The 10,824-nt window shown below is 38.2% G+C and overlaps 1 protein-coding gene across 1 annotated transcript; it reads left to right on the top strand.

Moving 5' to 3' along the window:
* The first annotated feature begins 7,952 nt into the window (after window positions 1-7,952).
* LOC136239618 (zinc finger protein 862-like) lies at window positions 7,953-10,158 on the top strand. Its single transcript, XM_066030383.1, has one exon. It carries the CDS (start codon window positions 7,959-7,961, stop codon window positions 9,987-9,989), a length of 2,031 nt encoding a protein of 676 aa, XP_065886455.1. The 5' UTR covers window positions 7,953-7,958; the 3' UTR covers window positions 9,990-10,158.
* The last annotated feature ends 666 nt before the right edge of the window (window positions 10,159-10,824 follow it).

Below are 10,824 nucleotides of genomic sequence, written 5' to 3'. Positions count from 1 at the left end.
GTATTGGTACAAATGTGGTATATGCAGTTTCCATTACACGCAGCCACCACAATTTTGTGTAACACCTGGGTTAACTTATTGAAAGGGTATAAACACTCACCTGAGAATTGGTGTGACGTTTACCCAAGCCACCCAGATATGTACTAATTTGACTGCTCTGCATGTACTTCTCAATGTGTGTGTTGCAAGTTATTGTTACTTAAATCTGAAGGCAAAGATATATGCCTTCAACCAGCATACTGCACCAAATGAAAGAAATACACTGGGAATGTTTTAGAAGAGTTAGTGTATATAAACAAGATCACTTGGCATGGTATGGTAATTTGTCTAATGTGTACTATAGCTTCATACTCACCAACTGTAAGGATACAGTTGTTCTACATAATAAAGACAAATCAGCGCAACAACAAAATTTGGAGCCAATTTCACAGCCAATGTGGAGCCAATTTCACAGCCAATGTGGGTTGAAGCATAGTAGCAGTGTGTTGTATGAGTGTTAGTATACATAGCTACTGTAATTATGATACTGCATAAACAGTTCAGTTGCTGCAGAAATCTTACGTATAAATGATTAAGACATTTTTTTTACACAAGGCTCTGAAGATACCGTTGGGTGCACATGCTTCACATATATTACGATTTCCATAATTATACTGCTCTTGACTTGGGAATAAAATAAATGCAGTTAATGCTGTACTGTCTGTCTAGTTCTGCTAGGCTGTTTCTAGAGTTCCTACTCCATCGCCGACATTGTTTGCCATGATAACCTTCCTCACATCCTCAAAGACTCTCTTGATATTCTCAGTGTCAGTGGCACAAGTGAAGTGGAAAAAGCAACGATCCTTCATCTCAGGAGGAATTCCTCTCATGAACATGTCGTGTATAAACTCCCGAGCACTGAGATGGTCTCCCTTAGGACCTACAAGTAGTAATAAATTATAATAGATACTATCTATCACAGGTAATGGCTATATTCTCAGCACAGCTTAATTGAGAATGTTTAACCTTTCATCCACAACTATATATCCTTATTATAGTCACATGATTCTCAATTTAACCATGTACACAGTTTGGTAATAATTGTAGTAACTGCTGTCTAAAGCTTTCATACATATTTGTCTGCTATACATCAGAATGTGCATAGAATTACTTGCAATTGTATAATGACATTGAAATGCCACTACTGTTGCTTCCTTGAGCATGCACTGAAATGTCAGGACATACTGAGAAACAGCATGCGGTTAATGGTGTCTCAGTTTCCTGAAATATGAACTGAAAACATAAAAAATGGAGCAACAATTGTTTGGTAACTTTGCACACAAATGACACATTAGAGAATTTTCATGGTGGCAGGTGTACATTATGACTCGTTGCTACATTATGAGGTCATTTTCAAATGACACATTTGGAGTTTGTTAGTTTAGATCAGGTGACCTTATTACACAGTGACCGTAGTGACCTTATTACACAGTGACCATGGCTAAATTAGACAGGTCACTCTGTACACAAATAACACATTAGTGAATTTTCAGGCAGGTGACCTTATTATACAGTTGTATAGCTTTATCCTTTTTGCAGCAACGCAGCTATGTGTGCAACATCAACAAAGCATGTATGGACGTTAAATGCCTGACTAGGAATGCCTGACTAGGAAGCAGAATGAATACACAACAATTTCCAAGCCCAAGTGTGTGCCCATCAGTCCAGCCCAGTGATCATATATAGCCTCATCTACATGTTACATCATACTATTCTATTAAACATTACTCAGTTACTTTCATGCAAACTCTGGTCTCGTAAAGGGCATCTAATGATATTCATATTTGCTTTCTTAAGTGATAAAAAATTATTTTATGTCCAATTCCAGTTCCAGTATTAGTTCCAGTATATATAGTTCTAGTTCTAGTTCTAGTATTAAGGAAATGAACAGAATTACTGTTCCGGTTCCAGTTCTAGAACTGGAATTACACTACACAAAACACCTTTCAACCAACAAAATATATAACTCACAATCTGTAGCAACTGTTACTTATTATTATAAAGTAGTTAGTAATTGTATGTGTGAGGTTTACACATTTTGGAAAATACTATATCTATAATAATACTACAAGAAGCTTGAAAAGTCACGTACCTATGCTATGTTTACTCAAGCTGTTCTACCATGCAGAATACTACCACCAATTTGACTATTTGACTACTTTTCAAATATAGGCAATGGCCAGTAGTAGACGTTGAATGCACGTTGTTTATGTGCTGCACAAATTGTTTAAAACGTATATACACTGCTGCTAAGCATTTGACCAAGAACCAATTGTATATTATTATATACTATACACAGTCTTTGAACTAATGTTGCATACTACACTGTTTGGATATTAATCAGCCAAATAAGCTATTTTATTGGAATAACATAATTCAAATGTTTTATTATGTCATGTCAAAGTCTGTCCTTGCAGTACTGTTATATTTACAATCCATCACTGACATTCTCTGTCAGAATGGTGGTCCTCACATCATCAAAAACTTTCTTGATATTCTCAGTATCAGTAGCACAAGTGAAGTGGGAGTAACAGCGATCCCTTATCTCTGGAGGGATTCCTCTCATGAACATGCTATGTATAAACTCTTGAGCACTGAGGTGGTTTCCTTTAGGACCTAGAGGTGGTAATAAATGCTAATATCATAACAATGAAATACACATAGTCTTGATAATTATATAACAATCAGACTGGGCTAGCTGATGTCAGCAATCAGTATTCTATTATCAGCTATACCAGAAATATGAATGGCATTGATTTGCACAGTATCATAATATCTGAATGGATTACATTAAACAAGTGATATTATATGTGTAGTACAATAGGAAATTTTTGTTGTACTTGGAGTGTCACAAAATTATGAAGTATGTCTGTTTTATATAATCGTTTCTGTACTGGGTAGGGGCTAACCTCTCTTGTACTGCACAAGCACAAGATCATTATTAGTCATGCATTCACTCATGCATGGTCGTCTATTATCACACAGGTTTATATGTACAAAGAAAACAGTTACACTCATGAATGTTAAATCCCTCAAGTTATGGAGACAACAGAGAACCAGATTTTGGGCTCATGATTATACCATTGAATATTATATTTTAAATAGCAGTTATGTAATAACATAGAATGCAAATGTTTATTCAGTTCTGATAAGCAAACGCCACATTATCAGCATTTCCTAAGAAATTCTTGTACATATGAATATTATTTTACAATAAATAAAGTAGTAATAAGACAATAAATAATGGATACACAAGCACGACTCTGTATAATTATACATGCATAGCTGAAAAAGCTGCCTGTTCATCTGTCTGCATGTACTTTTGCGTCACCATTGCACGGCAGCTAAAAATACACATCAAAGTGATTTTTAACACTAAGCAAAGTATTGTTAGTTGGTCATTTAGGAGCTGTTGTGTGCTGTCATACATCATCCACAGTGCAATGCATGCAGACAAAAATCTCCTAACTAAACTCCTAGAATATATGTAGAGAGCAACTCTAAAGTTAACAGTTCTAGCATTCAAGCATTGTTTCACTTTTTGGATTACATCTGGCTGGCAGGTAGTATGGAATGTCAAATGTGACAAAATTCAGGCAATTTTTTTAACATGTGCCATTACTTTACTGCCTTACAACTATTGCATAAACAATGCTTGTTGGAATGTAGTTACAAACAACCTGTCACTTATTCTTAATGGGATACAGACCATTGATTTATAAGTACATTGGTAAGTATGCATGGACCGCATAGCTTAGTACAGAAAATACTAAATCTTGAATGGAAAACTCATCATGACATTATTTTAAGTAAAGTTTATAAGACATTGGGTCTTGTACGAAGAACCTTCAGTTCATCTATACCACCACTGACTAAAGTTAAGCTATACGTATCTCTAATCAGGTCTCAGCTCATGTACTGCTCCCCTATCTGGCGTCCATATTTAGTGAAAGACATCAGTAACCTAGAACATCTTCAGAGACGAGCCACAAAGTATATTTTGAACGATTACATTTCCGACTATAAAACTAGACTTCTCAAACTAGAGCTTCTCCCATTAATGTACACCTTTGAACTTTCAGACATCATGTTTTTCATCAAATCTATCAAAAATCCAACCAGTAGTTTCAACATTCACCATTTCATTTCCTTCTCTACCAGTGCCAGATCAGGAGGCTTCAAATTACATCACAATCCCTCCACCACTAACAAGCAACGACACTTTTACTTTGTAAGGATCTGTCGCTTATGGAATGCGCTTCCATTAATTGACGTTAATCTGTCTATTGATACTATCAGGAACAGAGTCAAGTCCCACTTCTGGAATCATTTCATTCATAACTTTGACCCCCTCAACCCTCATACACTGCACTACCACTGTCCCTGTAGTCGGTGTGTTACTGATCATTTCTCGATTAACTACACACTGTCTTAGACAATTTATCATGTGTTCTTTTATTATTATTTTATAATTACTACTTTTGGCTGTAGGAACAAGCCTACAGACCTTTAGTACACCATGTGTATTGTCAATTCTTGTATCTGTGTGTGTACCTAAGCTCATGCTTGTATGTGTGTACTATAAAGCATTAACAAACAAACAAACAAACAAATTACATTTGTCATAAGGTATCTTTTCACTAGTATAACATGCTTCACTAAAACAACAGATAATTAAAGCAACATGTGCAGTGCATGTATTATTACAGTGCTCGAAATAACGTTCGGCAATCGGCGGATTTCCGGGTAATTTGTGACGTTTCCGGGTAAAGCACTAAGTATCCGGAAAAAAGTATCCGGACAATCTTTTTGCATGAATATTCACATTTATACTTATGACATTTACCTTTATCAGCTATCAACGTGATCGTGCGTCTTCCCCCCGTCCTTCTCCTGCATTCTCAGCTGCAGTCGAGGTAAATAATTCTTAGGGCGCTAAATATACTAATCAGTTATACTGGTTCTAAATTAATAGTGCACGTGATATGCTATGGCGGGCCGCTCCTCGGGTAGCCAAGGCAGTCGTAAGCGTCCTTCTTCGTCACTAGCTCCCGCGACTAAGAAGTCTACTGCTTCAAAGAAAACAGTCCAAAAGTGGATACGGGATAATGATAAATCACTCGAAACTATTAGACTTCGAAACAAATGCCGATGGTGAGTCTGTTTCACCATAGATAATACACGTAATAAAGGATTGGCAACGCGCATAGCAACTATTCGACAATCCTCGTTACGGTCGCGTGACTTATCATGTAACTTATGCGCGTCTATTGTCATAGATACGGCTACCCGACATGAATGCTCCGCTTTATCGTTCCCAGTGCTGTTATTTCGCTATCCAGTAATAGAGAGAAACTACTCATGTAACCAGTATCGATCGTAGTGAGCTATCAACCAGCGGATTTTGGGCGCGGCAGCAACTTGGTGAGTCGTGGAGTCTTGCCGTTTCACATGAGCATCGAATTCTATCAAGGATTCGATGCGCTCCTGGTAGCCAGCTACAGTAGGTCGTAATAAGGATGGACTATGTAAACCAGGATTTAAGCCGATTGTATGCTAGTTTAGGGCTTCAGCAGCAAATACCTTATGTATCCAGTGGCAATGTTTTTTTTTTAATGGAGAGCTCGAGATGGATATTGTATGTATATTGGGAATTTGCTTCCCCAGTAAACGCCAGGTACCCATTGATGTTGCTGTGACAGCTCACCAGGTCCCCAACTGTATACAGCTGGAGCAATGTGAACAAAGTTTCTTGCTCAAGGAAACACTAAATTTGCAAAACCTGGAACCTTTCAATTACCAGGCTAGTGCTCTAGCCACTTGGCTATGCTGCCTCACTGTCCTTGTCTCAACTTAGTGGTCGTTGTGGAACTTTGGGTTCTGCGACCTCTCCCTGTGAGATCTATATAGTCCCAGGAGGATTCTGCACAAGACTATAGTGCCTGAGTGGTGCACAGGCATCCCAGTGTTGGTTTTTTGGGTGGCAATAGGTACAACTGCCGGCTTAGGCTGTGTGTATGTGTGTGGTGGGAGGACAAGAGTTCACTGAACACTCCATTCTGTTTTTGTCGTGTTGTTCACATGTGTGTCGTATTGCATGGGTGACTAGGGTCACCAATGCCAGGGGTCAGTCACTCAGAAAATCCTCGAAATTCAGCTATCTTAATAATGCATGTGCTGTTGACAACTGTTACTGTGTGCTATGACCATGTAAAGTGAACAACTAAATAGTGCAGTAAGCAAATTTCAATGGTGAGGTTTCCTTTTATATCTGGGGCTAATTGTTTGTAGGAAACCATACCAAGGGGGCCATATTTACATGAAAGATCTCGCAATGACTGTTGTTTTAGGTATGTGGAAAGTATCTGAAAAAAGTACAAATTTCTGAACTTTGATCAGCAAAATTTCAATGAGTGACAGACCTCTCAACCAACATCTCTAAATTGTGTAATGCTTAGGGATTTCAAGTGTTTGTTAGAATTTCAATAATATAAATCTTTATCTAGGTTTTACTTGGATTTCACACTTCTATTATTGCACAAAATGGAGTAGTTGACAGCCTCAATGGAGATGCAGGTGTGCTTTGCACAGATCAATTAATGGAACATCCATCAGTCATTTATCTAGCTAACTCCAAGCCATCCTGGACCTGGAAGCCTCACTGATTTTGTGTGATTCCAGAGTTCAGAATTTAAGATTTCTTTATGAGATTGTGTGAGAATCCCATGTCATTTATGACTCTGAGGGTTGTGATGTTGCTGCTGTTTTATCTGATATGAATACTACTACTAGTGCTTGAATTCAATGAATATAACACAGTCATAATTACCTTGACTGCTATACACTGGGATGTGGGACCTACTGGAAAATGCTCTACAGTGGAATCTCCGTTATCCAAACCTGTATGTCAAAATTGAATACTCTATTAGAGTAGCGAGTGTTCTATTAGAGAAGTTATTTTTCATACTTTGCAATTGACTAACATTGTGTAAAGAGATTTTGTACAAACTTTAGTTATCAGGTATCTGAGCTGCAGGTGGTGCCTAGGAGTTCAGATAACTAGTATAATATGTGTCCATTGTTTATATCAGTTATTATAACAAAATGAACTAGCTATAGACTTAGTTTCCAGCACTTGAAGGGAATGTCTATTTTTGTGGACGTCACTTGATATCCAGTGGATGGCATTTGCTGTGAGCTGCTACATTTATAGATATGCTCATCATTCCCTGTCTAAGCTTGAAGTTCACGATACACTACTCTTTACCACCAACAGCTCCTTCATGTTGATAACATGCTCTGTTCCACTACACCTTTTATATCCCATTTTCACATACTTTGATGGCCAATGCCACATCTGAATTTGAGCTCATGCATATTTGCATAACACCACCATAACATTGAGCTCTCTTGTGCTGAATAGTAACTTGATCCTTCTCCTCATGGTACCACGACAAAACTCCAAAACCCAGCACAGTGAAACAGCTTCAAACCATAGTTTGGGTAAGTGGTACGCCTACACAAAACAAAGCATGACACTCCACTAATGGTTACGATTAATTCTTTATATATTGTTCGGAAAAAAGCACTTTAGTGTCCTTGTTAAAACTCCAAAACTGTGAAAAGCCATGAAGCAATGAGCCTTATCTTGCGCTGGGTTAAAACTGACAGTGCGTTTCACTATTTTATTACATCAGATACTCACCTTAGTAGTTGTACGTTCGTTTGAACTAAGCTTTACGTCTTTACTCAGTAGTACCCTGCTACGGTACAAGGAATGAAGCAGCCTAGTGCGTTTAGCAACGGGTGAGAGGGCGCGTTAACTGGATGACGAACCGTAACGAGGATTGTACGTGACGTCACTACAGGTTTAATAGGCGCGTTGCCAATCCTTTATTACGTGTATTATCTATGATGCCATGCGGCTCCATAAGAAGTCATTGGGAACAGTGGCCATTAGCAGTACTCCTATCGTTCAATCCTTTGCAAGTTGTTCAATGGACAAAGCAACACTCGAACGAACAAAGAAAAAATTTGACATTGCGTATTTTATTGCTAAGGAGGGCTTAGCATTCACAAAAATGAAAGCACTGTGTGACCTACAAGAGCGGCACGGTGTGGATGTTGGGACTACATACAGAAATGATCATGCGTGTAGTAATTTTGTAGAATTTATTGTCCTTGAAGAAAAAGAAAAGCTTGTGCAAGCACTTTCCAGAAGCCGATTTTACAGTTTTCAAGTTGACTCGAGCACAGATGTCGCTAATGTAGAGGAAGAGCTGTTTTTAGTAATGTATCTGGAGTCCAGCACTGCTACAGCTGATGGTAAGGTGCAAGTTGTTAATAAGTTTTTTTGTGTGCAGCAACCAACTCTTAGCACTGCAGAAGGTTTGTATCAGTGCTTTGAAAAGGCTATGAAGTACATGGGTATTGAAGACAGCTGGAAAGCTAAAACAATAGGTGTAGGTTGTGATGGCACAAGTGTTAATTTAGGCAAAAAGAATGGCTTGGCAGCACTTTTAAAGAGGGAAATTCCATGGGTAATATGTTTTTGGTGCCTTGCTCACCGTTTGGAGCTTTCAATAAAGGATGCACTTAGTGGCACTTTCTTTGGCTTTATCGATGAATTTTTGTTGCAAGTTTATTACGTCTACGAAAGATCACCAAAGAAATGTAGAGAATTAGAGGAAATAGTTTCTGAATTGAAATGGTGCTTAGATTCTACAGAAATGCCCATAGAGGGTGGTACACGTCCCCTTCGTGCAAGTGGCACAAGATTTATAACACACAAAGTAGCCGCACTGAATCGGATTATTGATCGTTTTGGAGCATACATTAGCCACCTTTTGTCACTTATTGAAAATCCAAAAGTTAAAAGTACTGACAAAGCAAAGTTGTGTGGCTATGTAAAGAAGTGGAAGAATTTTAAGGTCCTACTTGGATGTGCCTGTTTTGCTGATCTTCTTAAACCAGCAAGCATTTTGTGCAAAGTACTTCAGGAAGATGAATTATGCATTGTTCGGGCTATTGAACAAATAATGAAAACCAAGAAGAACATTGACAAGTTGAAAGGGATAGAGTTTGAAAGTCTGCCTACTGTAAGAAAGGTTCTAGCCAGAATTACTGAAGACAGGAAGTACCAAGGAGTTAAGGTTTTACAATATGAAGCTGGCAAAGAATATGTGAAGTCCAATTGGGTTGGCTGGGCAGGCGGAATTGAAGCTTGCCTGAAGGATCGTCTCCAAACTGAGCACATAGATCTACTGTCAAATGCTATTACAATATTAGCCACCAATGGATGGCAGCGCCAGGAAGATGCAAGGTTTGGCTGTCCAGCTATTGATAATTTGTGTGAGCACTTCAGAGCACCCCTTGAAAATGCACAGATTGATTTGTCATTGATAGAAGAAGAGTGGGATGATATGGTTGAATATGCCACAAGTTATTTGAACTTGGTCCAAGATGACTACAAAGCAGTGTGGTGGAAATTGTTCAATTGTGCTGATGCTAAGAAGTGGAACAATGTGCTAGCTTTGGTTGAATTGCTTTTCTGCCTTCCCATGGCAAATGGACGGTTAGAGAGAATATTTTCTTCACTTAAATTCATCAAAAGCAATCGCCGGAATTGTTTAAAAGAAGAAACATTGGATAGACTCCTTCGCATCAACGTTGAAGCTCCAGTTTTCTCTCAGTGGAATCCAGAGACAGCCATTAGATTATGGTCCAATGACAAGGTCAGAAGGGTCACCCAAAAAGAAAGGAGGAGACCAAGATGTAGGACAGACCCCCACTCATCAGCCAGCACCACAATGTCTGGTGAAGAATCAGAAGCAGAAGTCTTCTCCCTAGATGAATGGCTACAGTGGGTTTCAGGAGATGTTGTTGAGGAAAATGTATCAGAGGCAGAAGCTGATTTACAAGACTCTGAGTCTGATGTGGTTTGTTTATAACATTTATACATGATTACATTGATTGTAGACTCTTTTGTATTTTGTTACTTGTTGTACAATGGTGACGTGTAGCTGCATGGTGGTTTTATAGTAAACTGTTTTTATGTACCCTGTATACATAAATTTGAATCATCATTAAAGAAAAATATGATAATGTGGAGGTAGCTGCTGGAACAAATATATAACAAGTATGACACTGCATAAGCAGCATTGTATATTCTGTTACTCCATGGTGATGATCCTGCACTGTGAATTGAAGTATGAGCCTGGACTCTTGATACAGTAGCTATAAAACAGCATCAATTCACTGGGTACCTGCATAGAAATTGTAGGAATAATAAAATTTGATGTAACTTGCAAACTTCAATGCATTGTATAGTGCCAAATTAACTGTGTATTGTTCTTAACCCTATATAAGTACTAAACCACTACAACCATCTTCCGTACAAAATTCTAAGTTTCCTAACAAAGCTACAATTGTCAGGAAACTCATCCGGACAATTCTAAAAAATTGTTTCGAGCACTGCCTATAATGCTATAATTAGTTCCTACACTGATTTCATGTAATAGCTCAACGTGTATTGTTTCCACCATTTCATAGATACACATTAGTTCATCTTCACAGACAGTTGTGTATCTATCCCAACCCAGTGACCCATAACTCCTATGCTATACATCATCAAATCATAACAAAAGTTTTGTGCAAACTGAGACCTGAAAAGCTGAAGGATCAATGTATTAATAATATTAAGCACTCAGTGGATGTAGTAAACATTATTTTGTCACTATCTCAGTTTCAGCAAACAGGTCAGGTTTTTGCTCAGCTGGTCAACAC

The sequence above is a fragment of the Dysidea avara genome, chromosome 11, assembly GCF_963678975.1.
Source record: "Dysidea avara chromosome 11, odDysAvar1.4, whole genome shotgun sequence".
NCBI lineage: Eukaryota > Metazoa > Porifera > Demospongiae > Dictyoceratida > Dysideidae > Dysidea > Dysidea avara.
This window is presented reverse-complemented; position numbering and strand designations above follow the sequence as displayed.